The sequence below is a fragment of the Haemorhous mexicanus genome, chromosome Z (assembly GCF_027477595.1).
Source record: "Haemorhous mexicanus isolate bHaeMex1 chromosome Z, bHaeMex1.pri, whole genome shotgun sequence".
Lineage (NCBI taxonomy): Eukaryota > Metazoa > Chordata > Aves > Passeriformes > Fringillidae > Haemorhous > Haemorhous mexicanus.
This window is the reverse complement of record NC_082381.1, coordinates 57496611-57521337: the sequence shown is the minus strand read 5'-3', so window position 1 is coordinate 57521337 and position 24727 is coordinate 57496611. Positions and strand designations below refer to the sequence as shown.

Here is a 24727-nt window from a genome sequence, read left to right as displayed (position 1 = left end):
AAACTTATATCCTTTATATTATAAATATAATAGATAATATATCTAAATGTATGTATTTGTATATATATTTATATATATAAAATAACAACAGATAAATATAAATAATATAATATTAAATAGTATGTATAGTATATAATTTTATATAAATATATATGTATATGATATTTTTCATCATTTATATTAATAACTAATGTTATTATCACTATATAATGTTATTTATATTAATAAATAACATTATTATCACTAGAAAATAAATATTTGTGCAATTTGAAATTAAGAAATTCATATTCACCAAAGTATTTTTTGGGGGTTTTTATTAACACACATTACAGAGTTAAACATGACAATATATATAGTGTTTTGAATAGAAGAATTTCTGTAGCACCAATCTTGTGATGTAAATAATGCAGAATCACCAGTATTCACTGAATCACATGCATAATTCTCTCAAAGTTATTTTTATAATTTGAATGAATAAAGACTTGAAGACATTCAATAAAGTATCCATGTGTAGGAAGAAGGTCTGTAAAACTTTTCTGATATTTTTCAGACTAAATAGTTGATATATATAAAGTTAGTAAACGCTCAAGTGTTTTAGAATACTTTAGAATAGTGGTTCAGAGTAAGTGCTCGTATAATCTGTTTCTTATCTATTTTTTTTCACAATCATTGGCTTTGAGTTAACTACCTCCCTGTCAAATTTGTTTGAAATATTAAAAGATATTTGACAGGGAGTGATAGTGGTTAAAAGTGACAAGCACACAAAGTGCTCACACAGCCCATCCCTTATAGAAATCTAAGGTAACTGCTAGGTTCTTTTCACTTAACATTTTGGTTCTGTTGCTCTTGGGTATGGATTTATAGTTCTGATGGAGTAAATCCTCTGTTTATCCAGAAAGTGTGGCATCCATATGTGAACAACAGAATTTACATGTTCCTTTTTTTTTACTTTCAGCCTTTTAAAATACTCCTAGTAGTGCTGATCCCCTAAATACTGATTTTTCCTGGAGTTTAGTCAGCGTCTAATTCAAAAATCCTGAAGATGAAAAAATCCCCAAAACTCCTCAGGACTGTAGGCCCATCCATTACTAAACTTCTTAGAAGCCATAACTTCCTATGTCAACAGAAAAAAAAAAAATTGTGCTTTCTCTGATTTGAGTATGTTTTGTTCTTTGAACTCTAGTACCTAATAATAAAAATAAAGATGTAAAGATCTGTGAAAAAATACCTATTTAAGAACAGGAAAAATAAAATTTATTAGTTACATGTTTGGAACAGTTAATTGTCTTGGAAAAAAAAATCAGCAGCCTTTCAGGGCAGAATTATGCTTGCTCTGCAATACAAGAATTTTAGTTTCATTAGTGTATTGTGTTAGATATAACTAAGCCAGTAAACTCATGAAGTTTGCACAACTAAAAATCAGTTGTGTAGTGAAATCTTCCTATGCAGAAATCACTTTAAAGTAGTTTAAATGAAGTGCAGAAAAGGGAAAATTTCCCCTACTCTCACAAAAACAAACCTGAGGTCACTGTTGTGATGGTATGAGTAATTTATTAGTTACTGATCAAGTAACAAGCACCTTTGTCAAAATCCCCACTCTCTTGATATCATTAATTTATTAAATAATTGGGAGAGGTATTTGAATAATCTCAATAGACTTTATCAAATTAGCATCAATAAATTCTACGTATTTTATTTTAAAAAGGCCTTAAAGAAATAAAAATTTATGTCTCAGTCAATTTTCCCTGGAATTCCAGAACACAACACTAAAAGATACTGAAGATACTGAGAGTGTTTTTTTTGGAGGCTGCTTTTTTTTTTTTTTTTTTTTTTTTTTCCCCTGTAATGAAAACTTTCAGGAATAAAATCAGGTCTAAAACCAGATATTCAGGAGTAATTGGTTTGGAGACAAGTAGCATATCTATGTTGACCTAGAAAACTCCTTAAACAAAGGAGTTTCTGTCTAGCAGAAGTGTCTAGAAACTTCTCATAATTATTATCTTAAAAAAAAAAAAAAAGAGAGAGAGAGAAATCCTGGAAATATTTTTGTCTGCATCTGTTGACAGCAAGAGAAAAGGTGAGGAGGCTCTGTCCCCAGTATGTTTTTTCTCTGATTCTGCAATGCACCCGTATTTATTGGCAACAGTCCTTTAAGGGAGGTTCTCTCCTATATACAAAGACTGTTCAGCTGCTCACATGTTGATATAACTTGTCACAGCCAAGAAGGAAGGATGAGTAACCCATGCATGACAAAGGCAAAGAGGAGGAAGATATAACCCTTGAAACAGTGTCCTTTAGCTCAGAGAGCAGAGTCCTTGCAGGACTGAGAAATTGCTATGAGGAACCAAAAGAAGGAGGATTTGCAGCTCTGCTGCAAAATTGATCCAGAGGCTGGCTGAACAGATGAGCAAGGGGGGGATCAAGTGCCAGCAGCAGGCAGGCAGATGGGAAGAGCGAGAGTTCATAGGTGCAGGGCAAATTCAGCCTACTCACTTCCAAACCAACTGCCACACACTGGCTCCTATTGAGAGGAGCTTTAATTTTTTTTGTTTTTTTTAGAAAGCCTATACTTGGATCCTCATTTCATTTTTGTTTGGGTCTTTTTGGTTATTTTGGTTTGGTTTGGTTTGGTTTTTTTTATTTGTTTGTTTCTTGGGGTTTTTTTGGTTGGTTGGTTGGTTGGGGTTTTTTTGGTAATTTTAAGACTGGCAGTAAAAATTTCCAAAAGCAAGCTTTTGACAGGTCAAATATAAATCTATTATAATGTTACAAAGTTGTTATAGTGCAACTGTATTTTTCTAAAATACTAAGTTCTGGCCAGCTGGTTTTTTCTTATTAATTGCTGAGTTTTAAGGCATTCTTAGAAATAAATCTGTATTTTTAAAAATTATTTTTAAAAGCCTCAAATCCCTAATAAGGACTTAGATTAATACTTTTCAAAAGCCATAGCTGCTTTACTACAAAATATGTCTCACGATTACATTGGTTTATGCACACATATAAATCCTATTGATGTTCATGTATCAGTGAATATCCCCAGATAATATCCTAGGATTAAGTTTATTTTTTTTAATAAATCATCATTTGCTATAGGATTTGATTCAGAGATGTCCCATTACTTAATTATACTAAAAATAACAGTACTATCCTGCAGTTCCAGGAAAAAAAAAAAAAGAAAATTTTTGCTTAGGAATGTGAAACAGATGCTATTCTGTGTGGGCAGATTCATTAGGTTCTGAAGCTGGCCTTGGGAGGTAGAAGAAGTACAAGGCTTTGCTCCTGTTGGTACTCTCTCACTAGGCAATGTCCAGCCATTGGTACTTTTGTAAGATGTACTATGGTATCCACCAAACAAACTCCAGTACTTACTTGACATCACTCACATCATCACCCAAAAGATCTGGTTTTAGACAACTGTCTACCCTCATTTCCAGCCCCAGCAGCATTCCTCTTTTTGTGACTGCAGTGTAAAACTGTAGTTCATAACCCTTCCTTTAAGAGCCTGGCAAATCAACTGATGTACTTTCTTTAAAGAAAAGGTACTTTTGCACAGAACTGTGCAGAAAGGCTTGAGACTCAGCTCTTTGGTATAAAAATACATATGAGTAAGTGACAGATCAAAGTCTTTGGGGAGATTTCAAAACCTTAACCTGGGCTTAGTTTTTGCAGCTGATCTTTATACCTTTGTTAGAGGCCCGTGCACCTGCACCTCTGGCAGCATATAAAATAAGCCTTGCTGATAATTAGAATGGTTTTCTAACACAGTTAACATACTGAAATAGCATGGGTGTCCATATTCTTTCAGAGGCATCCTCCATCCATTACAACTTTCTTGAACATATATAGCTGTTTGGTTTAACCTTCTTGCAGTCAGTTGCTTGCCATTTTCCTCGCTTCTGCACAAATACACAATTTCTTCCTCTCACTGGAAAGTGGTAGGAGCCTCTTCTCCAGTTTATGTAGGTTACAGGCTCTCCTCCATTCCACTCCCAGTGCCCAGGATTGACTTGGTCATTCAAACCTGCGTGAAATCAGTGAGACCGAATCAGTGATGTTTATTGTTACTGAAGCCAGATGCCAAGACAGTCATGTTGTTCTAAAAGTTGTTCTTCATCAAAAAATGCATACAGTTGCATGCTGAGAGAAAAAGAAAACATCTGATAGAACACAAGCAAAACACAATTTAGGATTTAATTAGCCGACTTGAATCACAGTGAGTGCCATATGAATAAAGGAAAGTACACTTCTCTGCAATAGTGCGTATCTAAAATGTTTTTTTCTCCTTTCATCTATTACATGTCTGTGACCTCATAGGTTTCTCTTTTGATACTTGAAATAGCAAGGAGTCTGGGCAGCATCAGATGCCTTCAGATTTCTTCAGAATATAAAATTCGGCAGATCTTTATGGACCTGATTTACACTGTTTAAATTAACAGTGTAAAATTTTTATTAATTAGTACGATATAAAACTTATCTTTTCCACTAGCCTCTGAATTACTAAGACCAATAGGCATGGCATAATTTCAGCTATGACATGTCTTCTTATAAGAAAATTGGCATAACAATCTTGTAGTCTTTATCTTTGTCAAATAAGTTTATTTTTTTTAAGTTAGCAAAATTATGACACCATTAAACATGATCCAAAACTAACTGTATTTTTCTAAGGTAATTTAGTATACCTAGTATGTTCATCTCAGCAAATTACTAAGAGCTGATAACTGCAGTTCAGAATCAGAGAGAGACAACATGGAGGACAGTAGAGCAGAAACAAGAAGGGTTAGAAAAAAGCAGTAGCACTAGTATATGAGCTAAGGCAGTCATTCACATAAAGGAGGTACTAAGAAGACCCATCCATATTCTTTCAATTTCTCATTAAATATTAAGTGCCTAATAAGAAGTAGCTAAATCTGAAAGTATATGATTAAATGTTCTTTAGCTTATCATCTAATTAATTCATAAGATTTCTAACACAAGACAACATTAAATTAGGAGTAACACAAATAACTTATCTAAGTTAAAACAAAATAAAATAAAAAGCTAAATTAGCGATAAATAAAGTAACAGTTGAAAGAAAGATAAGATAAACAAAATTGTGGAAGCTAGAACTATTTTCATCAGCTTGTGTCAAAATAGGAAAGGTTTCAAGGCAAAAACAGTCCAGCAATAGACATCATGATAAACACATCTTTTTGATGAAGACTTATAAAAGTATCCAGGCAAATTATGGCATTTTGGTTTATGCCTTGCACTGAAATAATAAAGCAGTGGAAATTTGAGAACAATACGGTGTTTGGAAACTGTGCTTGAACTGCTACAGCAGTTTCTGCTTTTCAACGTGTACAGGAAGTGCAATCTGCAGAAGGAACTTGCAGCCAATATACTTGCCTATCCAAAAGGGCATCTTCCCACTGAAGTCCCACAGCCACTGCATGTGTTGTTCATTAGCTACACTTGTTAGACTCCCCAGGTACCTAAGCTCAACGAGAGAGGGCAGAGTAATTAGCATTCCACAGAGTGACAGACAGCTCCCATCAACTTATCAGCAACGGGTGCTGATTCTACTATAAAGCGTATAAATAATGAGTCACAGGAAAACCACAACTTACTGGCATGAAGGAATAATTACATGAAGATGAAGTCTTAAAATTGTGGATTACCTGGGGAGGAACCAAAGTCCTAGTCTGGTTTCTCCAACAGAAAAATTAAATCAGTTTAGCAACTGAAGGAAATGTATACAGGAAATATGTGCCTCATACTCACAAACTGTTTTAAACTATTGGCACAATTATTGATACCTTATTTTCCATGAAATTATAAACTTCCTACACAGAAATCCAAGGCACTGAAAGATACAACTTCATCTATTTGGTAGCAGAGCAGGAGATATCTTTTTAAAATCATGTTTTAAAAAGCTTTGAATAATACATTTAAGTGGTAATGTGGTTCTGAGAAGTAATCATAGTATCAAAAAATCATAGAATGTGCTGAGTAGGAAGAGACTGACAAAGACCACAAAATCTAGCCTGCACATGACAGCTCCCAGCACCACAAAATGAGCCTGAGAGCATTCTCCCAACACTTCTTGAACTCTGTCACGTTGGTGCTGTGGCCACTTCCCTGGGGAGGCTGTTCCAGTGCCCTACCAACCTCTGAGTGAAGAATCTTCTCACAATCTCTAATCTAAATCTCGCCTTCACAGTTACACACACCTCCTCTAAAATCAACATTCAGGCTGTTACATCACCCCCCCCCCCCCCCATTTCCTTCCTCTCCCTCTATCCCAATCCTTTATTTTTTGCATTTTCATCCTTTTCAATTTTGGGTTTCAGCTGAGATGTTCTGGTTCTCCATCTTCCTATGAACCACTCAGTAAATGCAGGTATCCCATGGGTTCCCCCAGTTGTTCATCACAAGAAATTTGGTATCTGAAAAGCAACTCGTTCTTCAGAGGATTATCTGCAGTGAATACATATTCAGTTAAAATTGGAGAAAAGTTATGGTTTATATTAAACAGACTATTTCTGAATTAAGTCAATGCATAAGTTCTGCTCTGCATTTGTACTTATAGTATGCCAGCTCCAAAGGAGGATTTGGAAACCCTAGCCACTGAGTGGCCTTTCCACTGAGAAGTCTTCCAACCAGTACCAAACATACAAGCACCAGCAGGCTACTCTTAAGCCATTTAGAGATCAGGCTAAATCTTAGGCATTAAGAGACAAATGTCATTCTTCACATTTGCTGGGAACTGTCAGCCATCAGTGGCTCCACTTTCTTATTTATCTGTGCTGACATAATCACATTTTTACAAGTCACACCTGGTGTTGCCATCCCGCTGAGGCTGAACCTCTGGTGCTGACATTTCTTTCATTTCTTTTGTCCCATATTTCTGACTGCCCTCAGTCTAAAAGTGATACCAACCCCTTCAGCCTCCTAGAATATCCTCGGTGATAGGGCCAGAGCAAACAACACTGTTCATAAAAACATTTTAAGAGGAAAAAAACCTTTTTTAACATCAGAATAAGTAAATGGCATTGTAAGGATTTTACTAATTTCATTCTTTTTGCCAAATAACAGAGACAGAAGATCACTATTGCTCCAGATGAAGTGATGACTGTCTTCTTTAAGAGCTGGGGCAGCAACCGGGCCTGAAGAATGGCATGGCAGACTTGAGCTCACTATGGAGACCATGAGCAGATGTTAGAGTGAAAGCCCATCATTAAGCATGCTGCCTAGTTAGAGATCCGTGGATGGAGCTCCATTCCCATTATTGCCTTGTATGTCTTCTAAGAGTACTGATCCCATGGATTCCACATGATGCCTCACAAAATAGGGAAGCAGGAAATATTTACATGAGAAGAATTCAAAGTAGTACTCCATAATATTCTGCACAGTTCCTACTGCACAAAATCTGGACCATTCCTTAATCTGGGCCCACAGGGCTAGGATATGAAATAAATGCATTGTGTTTCTGAAGGGGGATGCTCCTGCTGCAGAGTCCTGCTCCATTATCCCTGCAGGCCAACCAAAGCAGCTGGGGATGGAGCTGCCCTCTGCTCCGCTCCATGCTGCACGGTGGACCTGCCAAGGCCAGCAGGTCAGCTGGGTGTTAGCCCTTGCATGTGCAATCACAGCTGCCCTGAGGCAGGCACTGTGCAGTAACAGCAGGGCTATCAGGGGCACTCTGAGTTCCCAGGCCACCAGAGAACAGCTTGTAAAGGTTCCCACTGACACTGGTGTACATTCTCCTCGCCTAGACGTGTGGCAGAACAGCCTCAGAACTGTCTGATAAGGGTCAGGATTGTGCACCCACTGTGGTAGAGGCCCCCAAAACTGTAACAGTGAAAGTGTCAGCCGTCCTTCAGCTGTGCCTCTCATCAGGGTGAGACGCGCCTGGATGTCCCAAGAGTGACAGGCTTCCACCCTTCTGGGCCAATCTGCCAGGCACAGAATCTCTGGTGAGCTAGGAGCAACGCTGTTACACTGGCAAACACTATTGGGAATTTTCGTACTCCATCTTCTTCTACAGAGTCCAGGAAAGTAGGCATAGTTAATTCAGGGTGTCCTCCCAGGCTAACTGCTTCAGCAGCAGGATTCCATTCTGCCTCCGAGGGACTGTGGCTGCACTGACCAAATGGACCTGAGAAGAGGTTTGCACAGCAGTTTCTGTGGTATCACTACTAGGTGAACAAGAGCAAAAATAGAACATTTTATCTGGCTTCTGCTTAAGGACACTCAAAACCCAGGAACTAATTTACTTTAGGTGAGCATAAATCATCATGCACAAAAAAGCATCAGTATGTGTCAATAACTGTGCTATCATTTATGACATACAGGTGTAGTCTGAGCAATAACAGTTTCAGACTTCAATCCATGTGCCAGGGAGAGGCATCATCACTGTGAAAGGAAAGCACTACAATAGTGTAACCTAATCTTTTCTCTATAGGAGTGCTTTCTAAGTACAGCTTGAGAAACACATTACTGAGGAGAGAACTGCTCTAATTGTTATACCTGTTTAGGGGGGTTATGTATTTTAGGGAAATGCGAACCATCCTGAAAGAACATAGCACTTCCATAATGTTACTCACCGAACCTCGAGGCATAGGATCAGACACCGGAAATTGCAAGATAATGTTATTTATGGAGTGTGCATCTAACACTTCCTAATGTAAATCAGTCAAGATAAGGGGCTTTAATGCCTTTTTAGGGAAAGAACCCAAACAAAACCAAAAACAAACAAATAAATAAACCCCAACCAAAAGAAGCCACAGCAAACCCACACACATCATTTTCTGTGCTAAACCATCCATTTAAAATTTTTCCTGCATGCTTTATAATTTTTGTTATTGAGTCAAGAGCATCCTTTATCTTAGAGCAGTTGCAAAAAATTAAGGAAACATTTTGGGTAGCTATTGACCTTGAAATATTATATGGAAAATACTTAGCACAAAAATGTTACTGATTTTCCATTAAATTGCCTGATGCATTTAAGGGTCTTGTACCATTCTGGTAAATTTTACATCAGCAAAAGCACACTTGACTAAGTATGAAGGTCTCCATGGGGCACAACATTTTATTTGAACTGCTTTAGTAAATCCGTGTCCTATACTGGTGTTGAAGGGTGTGGGGGTGCTTATCTCAGTCGTTTGTTTGGTCACCTAGGGAGTTATCCTGATGCCTTGAAATAGTGTCTAGTGTTGCTTACAACACCTCCTATCATTCAGAACATTCAGATGAGAGTGGCAGACATGATGCAGAGCTTGCAGGAGCTCTGCACTACCAGACTGGCAGCTGAAAGCCAGACAGCATACACTAGGCCTTTAAAATTACTCTAGGTACCTGAATTCATCTGCTGCAGTCACACATAATAATATGGGTTAAACCTGTCCCTTAGAGAATGTGTAAGACTGCTGCTGTTCCTAGGGAGCACTGAGCCATCATGAAGTATCTAATCTATTACTTTAGATGTGATTCTGCCTGTAATTCCAAAGGACTGGGGCCACATGTAGCTGATCAAACAAAAAACTTGTCCTGCCTTACCTAGCTAGCAGTAAAGGACCTGAAATTTAATCATATTTGAGCTTTAATTAAATGTTCAACTTCAAAAAAGATAAAGGTATAATATGACTAACAAGGCAAAAGACACAACTGTGGGTTCTATCTATGCAGTTGTTCCATCCCTTCAGCGGCAGCAGTGAAACTATCTCACACACAAGTGAGCCCTGCTGTACTGACCCTTGGGGAGGACATGTTCCTATTGGATAAACAAGAGCTGTGGCATAAATCATCAAAATTGCTTCTAAATCAGACTGCTGTGGGATCACTCAGCCATAATATCCCCCAGATGCTTCTTTTTGCGTTGCCAAAAGTATCCTCATGCATACAAACAAAGCCAGAGAAATGAGTTCTTAAAACATCTTTCTCTCCAGTGAATTGAAGAAGGGTTAGAAATAGTGCAAGATTTTCACAGCAATTAACTGTCCCCCTATCCTCTGTTTGACACTGGTATATAGAAACTTGCATCAAGACAAGCACATATTTTTGTCTGCTTCTACCCCGGAACATGGAAACTAAAGAAAATGGTTGTATACCACCTGTAACTGATGGATTCAATATAAACTCAAATAGGCCTGCATTATCCCACGCATATGCACAGACAACAACTGCTTCCACAATAAATTGATAGCATTACTGTGATGGAATAGAATAATAAACTATCATGTTGGAAGGAACTGCAAGGATCATCTGGCAAAAGGACAGTCCTGACAAGATGGGCCAGCACTCTGTCTAGCTAAACCTTGAAAGTGTCTGATGTTGGAGAATCTGCTGTCTCCCTGGGGAGAGTCTTCTAACAGCTGATCTCACGGTAAAAAAAAAAAATTCCCTTGTGTGTAATTGAAATCTTCCCAGGAATAACTTGTTCCCACAGCTGTTCATCTTTTCTATGTGACTCCTTGTAAAAAGGGAGTCTCCATCCTCTTCTTAGCCACCCTCTAAATATCAAAATACAGTGATAAGGGCTCACCTATGCCTTCTTTCTTCACGTGGCAGACTTGATCAACTTTGTGGCCCTTGTCCAGACACTTTTCAGCCTGCCTACTTCTGTATACTTTTTGTATAGCCTGTTCCCAAGTCCATCATCTCAAGATTGCAAGATTGTCTCAAAAAGGGCAGGGCAGGGCAGGAGACTGTTAGTGAATCAACTTCAACAATGCTTGGGCTCCTTTCCCTGATCTGCATAACAGAAAAAATTCTAGCAAGACAAATAAATAGGAGCTTAAAACTCTGCCATTTTTTGTAGTAGTAAAAAAAATTATTATTTTTTTCATGAAAGTTGTCTGATTTACTGAAAGTCAATTCTAATATTTTCATTTAATATCTAGTTTGTTTGATCTATTGAAAATTGAGGACTGACCTCCATGGTAGTTTTATTTCCCCGTTGGAAACATTTAAATGTCAATAGAATCAGTATTAATAACAGAAACACCACAATTAGCAGTGGTGATGATTGCCGGAGGAGTTGGGGAAAAGCACAAAATAAAATTTAATAAGTTATGTTCTTTTACCACATTTTAGCATGTTCCTGGAGCTGTACTTTTGTAAATTAGTTCCAGATGGAGGCAAGGAGTACTCAATTTACTGGGATAAATCTTCCTTAGTCTATGCTACTATGACATTAATTGAATTAGTACCACGCTAGGATTCATTTCCTTGTGGATTCAGTGATATGCCTTGATTTTCTGTGGAGTTTTTTTTAACACTGTCCTTTAGTTACTGTTGTTTACATTTATTTTATTCAGTTTAGTATCTACATTTCACACTATCAAGAAGCTACCACCTACAAAAAATATGGGTCACAGAGACCACACTCTTTTAGAAGATAGGAAACATCTCCCAGAAGAGTGACATATGGTTCCAAGAGATCAAATCACTGTTGAAGCCTTCAGAAAAAAAAAATAAAGATATTCACAATTTATTGTGTTGTTTGTTAACAAGTAGCATAATGAAAGCAGATAATAACAAAAAATTTCAGAAGCTGAGATTGTAAGTAAACCAAGTATTAACACAATACTTAGGGTCAGCTCACAAGAGGACATAACATTTACATTTTAGTAAAGAATATCTTCCATCAGCTGGGAGGTAGTAGTATCAAGACTTTTCTTTTGCATGTTGCCAAGACAACATAATCTGGCATAACTAAGTGGAATGAATCAATGCTTGTTATGCATGCTTGGCCATGATTCACTGTTCAGCATGTCCTTCCATTACTTACGGAACATACGCTGTTTCTATCATTTCCCACTCTTCCCTTTCAATTTTCCTTTGGAGTAATGGAGAGGTCTGAAGTGATGAGGAGGTCTGTTTAAGCCTCTCCTATTTTTCAGATTAGTTTTCAACCTGGTGCTCACAATTCAGGACAAGGCACAGAGCATGCCTATCCTTGGACAAGCTTCATGATACCATGGCTAACACTTTTTCCAGTGTTAACCTAAAATCCCTAAAGCCAAAATCTCAAAGCATGTACCCAGAAAACAAGACTGGCAGGTTTTTTGTCTCCTACTTTGAGACAACTATTATTATTATTATTATTATTATTATTATTATTATTATTATTATTATTATTACTGTTGTTGTCATTGTTGTTGTTGTTGTTATATCCTTAAAAAGTCAGAAATGCACCATTAAATTGAATGTAAAAGTTTTCAAATAGTTACAGAATCTTCAAAGCTGCATCTTCAGAAGAATACAGTGAGGCGCACGGGAGCTGGCGATATTTTACAATTGCTATATCAAGAGGAGGTAGTGGAAGTGGTGGGTAAGAGAGGATTAAATTCTGGGTCTTTACTGACTCTGAGTTTCTCTTCTCCCAAACTAACTGTCCCATTAGGAAAGTATCCTCACTGCAGATGGACAGCTTTGGGAATTCATGCTGTGATTAAGATAGCATCACCATCTGAAGCATTATGAGACTAATATTTCTATCGTCCGCTGCGTTTGAATCCCGGGATTTGTGCAATTCTGGGGGGGAGCTGTGCAAAGCAGCCAAAGCTGGGCTTATCCAAATAAATTTGTTGTCAAGAGCAGAATTTATCTCAGGGCAACAGCAGTGCACAGCAAATGCATGATGGTCTCTTACTGTTCTCTGCAAGCCTGGGCAGCAGTGTTCCAGGTGACCTTGTGATTCACTACCAGGAAGTAGCAGCTGCCCTCATGGTAGGTCCATCCAGAGGGACATTCCTTCATAGTTACCTCCTAAAATAAAAGTAGAAGAGGTAAAACAGACTTCTGTCTATGCGCAGATAGTCTGTGCACTAGTGTCCAGAATTAAACCAAGCATGAACTTTGTTGTATATAAACAAAGCTACAGCATTGCTTAAAAGATGTAAATAAATAATGCCTGACAGAGGATCCTACAGTTTATAATTAGTAGATTTAATGGTGACTGTAGGATTGAGTTCCAAATATCCTCTAAATATTTTATGTTAGTTTGGACACCATTTTCTGTCTCCTGTAGTCTGTACAGGGAAAGCAGTGCAACAAAATTCAGCATGACATCTTAAGTGGAGGGGGAAATATATGTTTACAGAATATCTAAGTAAGCTTATTTTACTAAATTCCACCTATTCTCCCACAGACTTCATTTGCTGACTGTGTTATGCCCCACCCAGTCACAAGCACCACAATGCTAGTGCTCATGTGGTTTGTCCAGCAGCACCTGTGGATGACAGGCAGGAAAGGCAACCACAACAGTCAAGTCCTCATCATATTCCTGGGAAACTTTTGTTTCTGCTGAAAGCAAACCTGAATCTGGATAACTTTTATGCATTGTTCAAGTAAATAACAGTTGCAGGAAGGTCTTCTGCTTTAGAGTATCACCAATTGTAGACTCCATGCTCTGATGTAGATACCTACACGTGGCTACATTTTTACCTTGCTTTGGGGATTCCACAATTTCCATGATATCCCATCACACTGAAATAACTTCTGTGTGCTTTCTTCATAATGCAAGAGACCCTTTAAATCTGGTGTACAAGCCTTTTGAAAAGAGTTAAAGTCCTGAAAAGAGAAAATGTCGTTTAAATATTTGGAGGAAAATGATGACACAAAACAAGTGAACTGAAACAGATTAATTAGGTCTTATATTAAAATTGTATGCCATGAAAACTCTTCTAGGTGTTAAATCATTTTGGAAAACAACATGACTGAAACCAGATGGTGAAAATGCCCATGGAAAAAAGATTTCATACCTTATGTCTTGATCTTGGTTCAGCTGCAAGTTCTGCCTTATCAGCCAGTGGAATTTCTGTCTTCCTAGAGGAGATTACATTTATCTCTGGTTGTGCCTTCTTGTTGGTTTCAGCTGAGGAGGTGTCATCCTCTATTTTGAGTGATACTATCCCGTGATACTTCATTTTACACAAGAACAGGAGAGGAAAAGAGAGGGTTAGTGCATAGAAGCAGGTCTTAAATAAACTAAATTACAAATAATAAAAATTGATTGTTATACAAATTATCATAAATCAAGGGAAAATACACCAAAGAAAAAGAAAGATACAAAAATAGAGTATTAGACATAACAAATTATTAGGAGCGAAAGAGCCTGGAAAGAGCAGAATCAGAAAGAAATCATGGAAATGTCCAACCAATACCCCTAATACTCTTACTCTGAAAATCACATCTGTTTCATTTCTAAATACAGATGAAGGAGGAACCTGAAAAACATAGAACAGCAGAATGAGATGGGTATGTTCATGTATTATAGAAACAAGAAGACTTTATGCAACATTTACTACTAGGTTATACATCGTGCAGAGCATGTCTTGGTTTAGTTCTTTCTCTTTTAGTATAGAAACATATCATTTCTGAAAGGAGCCATTAAAAAGCACAGATTACAAGTGTAATGCTCAGTGTTCATAAAAACAGATTCCAGTAACTCTTAAGGTCACAATAGCAGAAAGTTACTGAATACCTAGCTAAATCAATATAGCTTAACTGGGAGAATCAGTGGACAAGGTTTAAATAACTTTCCCTGTTTAAGCTAAGAGTATTTTCAGCTTTATAACCTCAGTACCAGATGCACAGCTTCTATACATTTGCCTGGTTCCACCAACTTCTAACTTACCCATAATTTTTATAAGAATGGAAGTTTCATAATTGCTGAATTTGCTTCATGACTGTTTCCTCCCCCAAACCTTGATTTTATTCCTCTCTTGCATACATGGATCCTCAAAATGTTTGGTTTGGTTTTGGCTTTTTCCTTACAGTTTTTTGTAAATAGCCCCAGGTCTGACTCGGAGCAAACCCATATAGTTTGTAGTTATTGTGTGGTCAGATAGAATTGCTACAAAAATGACAGTTAAATGAAGATATCACATCACAATAAATTCACAAATCAGTTCATCACTGAACTACAGAAGTGTCTTACTATTCTGCCATTTCCAGTTACTCTCAGCCTGGTCCTTGACCGATTCGCCAAGCTGTGCTCCTGCCACATATCCCTTCCAGGCTCTCTCATCCCTTTGGAAGGAGGCAGTAGGATCGTTTCCAAGGAAACATTGCCAGCCCTGGAAGGTGCTGAGGAGCCTGAGGAAACTGGAAACAGCATGCCTCTCCCCCAGAAGTCATGCTTGCTTTGGCCAGAAGAATGGGAATAGCTGCATTGACCTGAAAGCATAAAAAATGGCAGATGGTCAGCTCTAACTGCATGAGCAAATAACTGGTCATGTTGACTTGGGCACATAAACAGCTTGTCCTTAAAAGTTGGATGATTTTTTTCACTTGAAGTAGTTGATTTGCTGTTTGTTCAGTCACCCTCCTTTCTGGGGTTATCTATAATTGAAACTACTATCTATATAAGTAAGATTTTATATGTGATGCATCTGTCTACCCACAGGTCAGAATTCAACCAAGCATCTGCTGAAAACACCTGCTTTCATTCTTCTACTGATCTTTGAAGTGCTGGGGTTTTTGGCCCTGAATATGTAGGTATCTTTAACTACCATTGATGATAAGAAGCTTCTTCTTGGAAATCCAGGATACAGTTGTTTGAATGAAGTCACTGTGTCAATTAAGTCCTGATTTACGCTAGGAATATTTAGGAGAAAACCAATCTGAAATTTTAAAGGGGCTTTTTGTAACATGAAGCCTAATTCACTGAAGTGGGGATATTTTAAATATTGTTTCACTAAACACCAGAAGAAGAGACGCTCTTCAGTGGTCAGAGGCTGCAGCTGCTTTTCTAGTTATTTCTATTTTTCTACTGTTTTCCTATGATTCTGTTTCTATGGTTGCCTCCTTTTCAGTCTGATTTCAGACACCCCACATTTGATCACTGAAAAACATAATGATAATGCAGTCTTCAAAGAATAAACTATGTGCTATGAAGTTGCGGACATTGCTTTTTAAGCTTTGGAAAATATATTGCTAAGAGATAAGTTAATTTGCTACATTTCCTTTTTGAGAGGAAAGTAAATCTCTTTTAGAGGGTGTGTAACAACTAAATAATACCAGGAAAAAAAATCTAATGGATCTAAAACCAATTTTTCCCACTTTAATAAATGCAAACTGACCTCATGTTGCTACGAAAAGTGGTCTCTTTCCTGGAACTTTTCTCATTTTGTACTCATTGCTTTCTCCATGCTGTGTTTCCTAAGAGGATGCCTATGATCGTGTGAGAGAATAAAGGGCCTGCAAGTGTCGAGCCTGTTTTCTCTAAAAATAAATTAGGCAGTTTGGTCTAACGGTGAATGTTAGGAACAACTCATGGTTGAAAATAGGTAGCTATTCAGCCAAGATTGTTCCACCTTCTTAGTCACAAAGATCAAAAGAGAATACCTCCTTTTGAGTCCAAAATTTTCACTACGGCTTTTGTCCGTGTGCCAAGAACAGCATTCACAGGGGAGTTCAGAACTACTTCAAAGACTTCATCATCTTCCTCTAATCCGTCATAGGTAATTGCTATATTCCACATCTTGGTTGACACTCCTAACAGAAATAAACATTTTAATTACTCTTTAAGTGCTATTTCAATCAATCAGAGTGTCAAAGAAATAGATTAATTAACATGTCTGCAGCTAGAGTGGAGATAATTGTGTATGCTATTGTGCTCCTACTGGCTGACTGGACTCCTGCTGTTCCTCCAAATAACGTTAAGTTTGAATTTGTTCCTGGGCAGTGATGATTCAGTTGAAGTGCATACACTGTAACGAAACGCTGCTGTAGATGTGCAAAATTGCGCTGCAATACATAGATTTAGGACTTCCACTGGGATTTGCAAGAGAAAAGGTATCGTGGAGTTTGTATCTGAAAAGTTTAACTTTAAAGGTGGAACAGTCATTTAAAATACCTGCAAATGGATCAAAAATCATGTTAGATTGAAGTACAGCCTTTTATGCAAACCTTACCATTGTTTTTTCTTGTTTCCTTGACTTTACTGGGTAACTTCAGGATTGTATGTGAATGAAAAAGGGCCTTGGACAACTTGAATAACCTAAGCGGTTCTCAGATTTGTCTAAATTTTACCTCTGTCCTGGGCTTTACCTATAATGACTGAAGTCTTTAAAGCATCCCACAGATCAGCTCAGGGTGAGTCCTATCCAGCCTAGTTGTTGGGAGATTAGGAGACATCATTTCAGCACTTTTGACATTTCAACCAAAGTATAAGAATGCAGGCAATCTCATGCTAAATAATAAGGATACCAATTCACTAAAGAAGCCCCCAGCACTTCCAAAAAATGAGGCCAAGTCCTAAATACTATTCACCTTCTCTAGTTACAGATATGTAATCGATTGCACTCTCCAAAGCGAGAGGTTACTCTTCTAAATTCAGTGAATTATTTTTAGAGTTACTCAGTGCACTATTTCATACCTGGATCAAACTGAACAAGCTTGGAGGGAGTCACCGTGAAGTCCTTTCCCAGCCTAGCAGATATTTCATTGACCTGAGAAGAAATCAAACAGTAAATACTACACTGTGACTCTTTTCACCAAACCACTGCATTCTGCTGCATGCTGAAGGAACTTTGTATGCATCAAATAGACAGGCCAACCCATACATAGACTGGGAAAAAAGATAAAGTGCTGAAGAATTAACCTTTTTAAGTGCAACTGTCAGTCTGTTCTTGCTCATGGCTTAAAAAATGCATCATAAGAAAAAAAAACCCTATCTTTTAGTTTTGCTCATTCCCCTCTGAGATTGCTGTTTGACAGCACCAGGAAACACTGCTGTTCACCAGGCCTGGGGACTCTGCCGTACCTGGCTCCTGGAAAAACGCATCCTGTCATCTCAGAAGAGCAGCAGCAACTTGGCCATGTTTTCCTGTTTGGCCCTTTGTGTTATCTTGAAAGAAGCTTTTTCGCACAGAGCCTTCTGTCACTCCCAAAGACTCATTAGGATAGATGTGAACCCTACATTTGTAAATACAGGGATTCCAGCAACTCCCTGACATTTCATAGGAGGCACCACTGGACGCCATTTTCCGCACTGTGCATGTTTCCAGCTCTTGATGCTGGAATCAATTTCACTGGTGTGTTTCTACAAGTGACTGCTGGAGTAGGATCACCAGAGTCTGTGAAGGGTAGGACAAGATGGCCCCTGAGGGCATCATTAGCAAAATTCTCACTAATTTCAGTAGAAGAAAAATCAAAATTATGTTTCTTACTAGGGCTATAATCCTGAAAAACTCTGAGGGGGAAAAATGGTATTTCTCTAGCAAGGGGAGCTGATAAAATACTGGAATTTCCATTTTATGAGGAAAGATAAAATTTGTGAAGGCAAGTTGCATAAAGCCTGTTTTACAAAATTATATCCTGCAGCTTTCAGTCTAGTCTTTTTGACATAAGACAGAGGCAGTCATTGAAGGTATAGGGGATTTTCCTTGGCTGTGGGCAGTAGGAGGTGAAATGGAGAAGGCTGCCATGGCTGTATAGTTGAAGTACCTATACTTCCTGGGCTCCTCCAGTCTGAGAAGGCAAAACAAAAGCCCCGAGGCCCCAGATTGCCCAAGTGGATTTTAAAGTGGCAGATCCTGGAAACCAAGCTCCTGAGCATAGTGCCAGAGGAAACTGCCTGCCCTGTTTTTTCATCAAGACTGAAACACTGCTCCAAAACATTCCAGGTTTGGTTAATTAGCATTTCTACTTGAAACACAAGAAATTTTGTCAGAAGTGTTTCAGCCATCTGTAGTAGCAGGGACAATGTCCCAATAAGTATAGATTGAATCACACGGCCTCTTTGATGACTATTGAAATATATTTACACCTGAGGAATAAAATAACAGGAAGCACTTATTATTATTAAGTTAGGTTGTTGACTTTTGGCTTTACCTTCACGGTTATAAAGGCAGACTCCCCCAGGTGTCCTGCCCTGGTGATTTTCAGAGACACCACTCCTGTGTTTTCACACACTTCATATTCAGTCTGTAGCATTTCAATCCGAGACCATCGTAGCTCCAGCCTGTGGGAGAGAAGGGAATGTGAGTTCAGAGCAAAGCCACCTGGCCAGCCACCCCAGCCCCTGCTGCTCAGGCGCTGTGTGAGGAGCCTTCTCTCCCGACTGCTGATTTAGCCAATACACATCCTGAGTCTTTGTCTCCAAATCAACATATTTGTGTGATTTAACTGATTAGGAAGAGGCAGTAATAAATCTTCCAGACTAGCCCTGATGAACCCTAAACCACACTTGAGCCTTGTTTTACAGCCAGAGGGATTCTGCAGTAACTTTGAGAAGAGCAGTTTGTCCATAACAACAATAGGCCAAGACAAGTTATCACTGTTTATCCTGGTTCCCTTTAGCCTTGCAGTTTTATTAAACTCTCACTCCCTAGTCTTTTCTCAGCAATATCCTCCTTTTCACCCATCTGCCTTCATCTAGCCTCTATCTCTCCTCCTGTAGCACACAGAATATGCTCTAGGACTTTTTGTCTCTGTGCAAGGGCCTTCTCTCCTTCTAATTGTGCAGAGTACTAATTTAGTACTCTGCACAATTCACTCTTCCACCTTTCCCCTATCTGATTCCAGGTGTCTTATGCACTGAATTTTAGAATTTTTTATGAAGGCAGTGTCTGAACCTCAGAAGACTGTGTGCTGCACAGGATCACCAATAAAGATCTTTCCTTTTTAAAAGCTGTAATAAAAATTAGTGAGAGTCAGAGAAGGATGAATGAGAGTGCAAAGAAGGAAAATAAGCTGAGCCATTACAATTTGAGCTTTACTAAAACAAACTTTTAGGCCTTTCATAGATGACTAGCTCTATCACCAGTGGAAGTTTACTCCTGTCCTCCTCTATCCTCTGATGCTAATTTCATGGGAAACCCTTTTAGAAGCTGACTTGCTTTATTTTTCTAAAGAAGATGGATGTGCCAGATGTAGTCCGGCAGCATTCAAACAAAAGCAGGGACATGAACAGTAAATTGTGTATTTTGAACCAGTGATCTTTGTGTGATAAATACTTAAAATTGAAAAAATACTTCACAAGCTTTTAAATCCAATATTAAAATGCTATTTTTTCATTAAAATTACCCTTTGGTTTACTAGCAGATAACTTCACTGAAGCACCTATTTTCTGCAAGTTTTTTCTTTGCTCTTCTCCTAAAACTGTGCTATGCATTGCCATTCATTTACAAGGAGTTACATTTTCCCGTGAGAAGTGGCATCACATAATGGTGATTTTTCATCTGCAAGCCGGCACAGAGCAGCTGGGCTGTCCGTGCTCAGATGTGTTTGTGTATGGGGACATCTTTTGGCACAGCACATAACTGCCTAAGTGCTGCCTTCAGCTCAGCTCAGTCCCTGTCCTCTCTCCAGTGTGCAGAGAAGTGCTTCGCCCCTGGGTACAGCTCTCTGCTTCTCTTTCTTCACCATGAGTCCTGGTTTGTGAGTAGCCAGTTTAGCCCAGAAAAAGCATATTGGTTTTGGGTTTTTTTCCCCAATATCTTCTGATTAAATAAGTTGGTTCAACACTTAGCCTTATTTTCAGGAATAAAGAGAAGCATTGCTTCTCCTGAAGAGCTACTCTCACTTCTGACTTTAATCATCAAAGCCCAGTTCGGATGATATTCTAATTTTTCTTCATGAGGCTTATGGTATGTCACAAGGAGATATTGGATAGTATGCCTAATACATGGATGACAAAGAAGGTGCTGTGTGCTCTCCACCTTCTTTAAGTGCTCTTTTGCAGAAATATGGCACTCATAGCTTTGCCATTTGAGAGCCTCCCCTCCACTGTAATCTCAAGCTTGTGAAAAATGCACTGCCATCAGCTAAGGGCAAGAGTGACCTGCAGCTGTTCATGAAATAGTAGTCCCATCCTTCAGCATGCAGCGTCTCAGATCTCCAAATTCCCAGCCCCACTAAATGCATTATGTATCCTGGTGAAGCCCTGAAAGCCCTTGAGAACTGTGACACAGTCTAACCTGGAGCTCAACCCTTGTTGAGCTTCAAGGCTTCACCTTCTTGAGGGGAAGAAACCTTCTCTACTCTAACAAAAGCAATGGCAGGTTGAGTTGTAGCTGTGTCCATGTCTGCATGGCTTCAAGCCCAGCACCTGATCATTTGCCTCAGGGGGTGGCAAGCACAGTGTAGCACAGCCCATGTCACCAAGGAGTGGAGCTACCTTTGGGGTGCCGCAGAGTTTCCACTGGCATCTGTCACTCGAAACTCCAAGTTGTCCGAATTCACTTCTCGTGATTTGTTGATGACATAAAGTATGATTTTGCTGTTTAAATCCTTTTGGCTAAATCCTTCCTGAATGAATCCACCTAGGAAAGGCAAGTTGTATGCAGGTGAACCAAAAGCCTGCTAATAAGAATCATGTAGGTCGTATAGACTCTTTTCAACTTTTCTTTTTGTTGAGAATCTGAACTTTGAGAAATGCAGGTTTATAGCTGAACAGCAACAGCTGTTCATTATAAGCCCCTCCCAATTTCTTTATGTGTAACCTGTTTATCAAAAGGCCAAGTTCAATATTAATCTTTTTTTTCTTTATAGAAATAAAAAAGTTTCTCAACAACAGCTATTAAAAATTATCTCAAACTTTTTGAGGGTTCATAACAAACTTAAGACTCGGGCTTCATTGTAAAAGTTTTGTTATTACAGTCAAACTTTACCCAAAGTTTGCTAAGAAATTTTGATTCTGTCTATCAAGCAAACATTAACAGGGTAGGGTTTGAAGTCTGGTCTGGTACGGCCCAGAAGAGAGATTATAAAAGAAATCACCTGTTGTTATATTTTCCAGGTAGCCATAATGAGGACCTTGCAAAATCTTAAAAATTATTTTGTCATCTTCTGTGTTGGGGTCAGATGCCCTCAGGGACCTGGCAGTAATATAGATCCCATAATTGCCATTCTTCAGCAGTTCCACATCGGAAAAGCAATGGAGATGGATAATTTTTGGTGCCATTTTGTCCGAACGATCCACCTAAATCAAAGTCAGACATTCATTTTATAACATCAGGATATTCTCTATCCTGCTTTTGCTAAAAGAGCAGTAGCCAGATCAGGGTGGCAATAACCACTTTGGCTCACAGTCTGCTGCAGACCCCTCCCTGAGTCCTAGATAAGTTGTACTTCACATGAAAATTTTCCAGACCCAAATTGCCACATGTAGCCGGGTATAGTACACACTGGGGTGCGTAACACAAATTCTATATAACCCTGCCCTGCTGTCCCACATTCCTCATAGTCCTCATTTTTTATGTAACTTTCTTCACAGCAAAATATAACTACAGCAAAGGTTTGTCACCTCTTTTCTATAATAACAATGCCATCTTTCACAAATTCTGGTGAACCATCTAACAGTCCACAATGGTTGTTGATGTTCCCACATCTCACCCTCTGCTGAAACAGTATTCCTCACTCATCATATACCTTGAAACTTGTCATCAAGAAATATTAACAGCCTCTTCATTAGTATCAGGGTTTTGAAACGCAGAATTTTGACATGCATTGCAACCAGGCATATTTTGTGTACTGAGCCATGCCACATAGATAGATACAAAAAATCACAGCAATCAAATCTGAGCCTATTAGGAAGTATGAAGGACTTGAAAACAGGGGAAATAGGAAGTGAACAGAAAGATTCTAGCAAAGGAAGAAGAATCAGAGCAGGCATGTTACACAGAGAGGACAGAGCAGAGAAGACAGGATGTCTAGGTGAGGAAGCAAAGTGGCTGTAATTCAAGATTCCTGTGACATGAAGATCAGCAGTCATACTCACACACCCATAAGTGCAAATCACAGGGTCAAGTGGCAAAGCCAAGCAGGAGAAAGTTCTATCCTTCCTATAGTGGAAATTCCTATGTAAAATTTTTAGCATGCAAGTATTAAGTATATAAGTAGTTACTTGCTTATCTTTATGCATTTTGACGTGTAGTTAGTTCCCCAGGTTAATTATTTGTGGAACACAGAAAGCAAACATACAAGCTGCACAGTTAAATTAGAGACAGCAGCAAGTACCAGCTGTCATCAAAATACTACATTTTTGACCTTATCATACTATTTATCTCTCTTCTGTGGTCTGTGGTCGCACTTGCCTGAATGGTGAATGTCACTGGCTCGCTCTGCACCCTCCCATTCACGATGAAGCCTTGGTTAGTCCTATCTGAGGCAACAAATGTAAATCTGTCGGTCTGGGAATTCCCACCTCGGTGCTTGTATGCAACATCCCTGTTGTCCACATCTTGCTGTGTGAAATTGTACTGCAGTAGCACAGCCCCATTATAATAGAGATGACCGTACTGGGGGAGCTGAGCCAAGAGGAAGGTAAGGTTTTCTTTCGCAGTATCTGGGTCTGAAAGCTGCAATACATCAGGGGTAAGAAGTGCCACAGCTCCTTCAGTTAATCTTAACCCCATGTTCCTAGATAGAGTGGGCAAAGCCTGGTCAGCTGCCTCCAAGGCAATCTTGAATGTCCCATGCTTAGTCCTCAGTCCATTGCTGATGATGAATCTGGCAAAGAGAGGCAAGGCAGTCTTCAGCATCTGTTCTTGATTCACCATGTACTGAAATGAAATGATAATGCAGACCTTTACTACAGGACTTGCCTGTGTTGATGCTGCAAAAGTAGAAGAGCTGGGTGGAGCACAAACCCAGACACTGAGTGGAGTGGATGTAAAACTTAAAAACATGAAAGCAGACAGCCAGGTATATGACAGGAGTTACAACGCACTGGCAGGGATTGAGCAGATGCCAGAGGAAAGGCCTTGAAGATCAACAGTCATAATGGAGCTGATCTCAGCTTCTAGCTGCGTTACAGGTGGAACACATCTAAAAGGAAGGGCTGCCTGGGGAGCTTATTGTATCTTCTGGCATACATATTTTACACATCCTTAAAATTTATCTTCACTTGGTTACTTGGCAGTAGCACCTACAGCTTACAGAAGCAGGTATGTGAAGTGCATGACCTGCCTGGTTTGGTTTAGTTTAGGTTTCTTTCTGTTCACTGCTACAAATCTTTTCTACCCAATGCCCCCAAAGCCATCTGAAAAACCAAACTGGAGAAAAATTCAGCCTTAACTCAGTTCATGGGTTTGTTTAGGCACTAACTGTATCTTTAAATTTTCTTCTATTCAGCAGAATATGATTTATATCTCTTTACAAAAGTCAAGTTTCCCTGAAATGCTAAGATATTGGGCACAACTGTACAAATTGATAGGATAATGCTAATAACATAGATGTCTATAGCATAAATTTATCAAATGGTCATATCTGCACAGTTCTTCTTCCATGCTGGGAGTGTCTATGAATAGCCACACAGTTTCTTGTAGTTCTCTCTCAAGTATTGATGTTTCTTTAGATACACTAAAGATTTGATTATTCGCTACTGATAGTTTTCCTTTCAAAACTAAGAGAAAGGTGCCCAAGGCTGTAGAGAAAACCTGTTGGAAGCTCTGCTGGTTTTGACTGGGGTAGAGTTAATTTTCTTCATAGTCACTAGTATGGAACTGTGGTTTTTATTTGTGCTTAATATAGTTAAATAGTGTTGATAATATAAGGATGATTTGTTTACTGCTGAGCAGTGCTTATACAGCATCAAGGCTTTTTCTGCCTCTCACACTGCACAGCCAGTGACTGGGCTGGGCTGCATAAGAAGTTGGGAGGGGGCACAGCCAGGACAGCTGACCCCAGCTGACCCAAAGGATATCCCAGACAAGCTGGTGGCATGCCCAGTGTATAGAGCTGGGAGAAGAAGAGGGAGGGAAGAGGATGTAAGACCATGTCTAAGACCGTGTCT

General features: G+C 38.9%; 1 protein-coding gene across 3 annotated transcripts in view; it reads right to left on the bottom strand.

Moving 5' to 3' along the window:
- Nucleotides 1–669: 669 nt before the first annotated feature.
- The window catches only part of FREM1 (FRAS1 related extracellular matrix 1), a 65094-nt gene continuing 41036 nt past the window's right edge, over nt 670–24727 (bottom strand). Inside the window, exons 25-37 of one of the 3 annotated variants that reach the window (XM_059874063.1) lie at nt 23028–23442; nt 21712–21913; nt 21110–21254; nt 18823–18952; nt 17366–17438; nt 16333–16482; nt 14924–15162; nt 14163–14210; nt 13746–13904; nt 13429–13554; nt 12635–12750; nt 5386–5471; nt 670–4021 (exon numbers count right to left, since the gene is read on the bottom strand). In XM_059874063.1, coding sequence (XP_059730046.1) covers nt 3822–4021; nt 5386–5471; nt 12635–12750; nt 13429–13554; nt 13746–13904; nt 14163–14210; nt 14924–15162; nt 16333–16482; nt 17366–17438; nt 18823–18952; nt 21110–21254; nt 21712–21913; nt 23028–23442 — 2089 coding nt within the window. In that variant the 3' untranslated portion in view covers nt 670–3821. Of the gene's footprint in view, nt 4022–5385; nt 5472–12634; nt 12751–13428; nt 13555–13745; nt 13905–14162; nt 14211–14923; nt 15163–16332; nt 16483–17365; nt 17439–18822; nt 18953–21109; nt 21255–21711; nt 21914–23027; nt 23496–24727 lie in introns of those variants that run through there. The other 2 variants (XM_059874066.1, XM_059874064.1) reach the window with 2 other exon arrangements.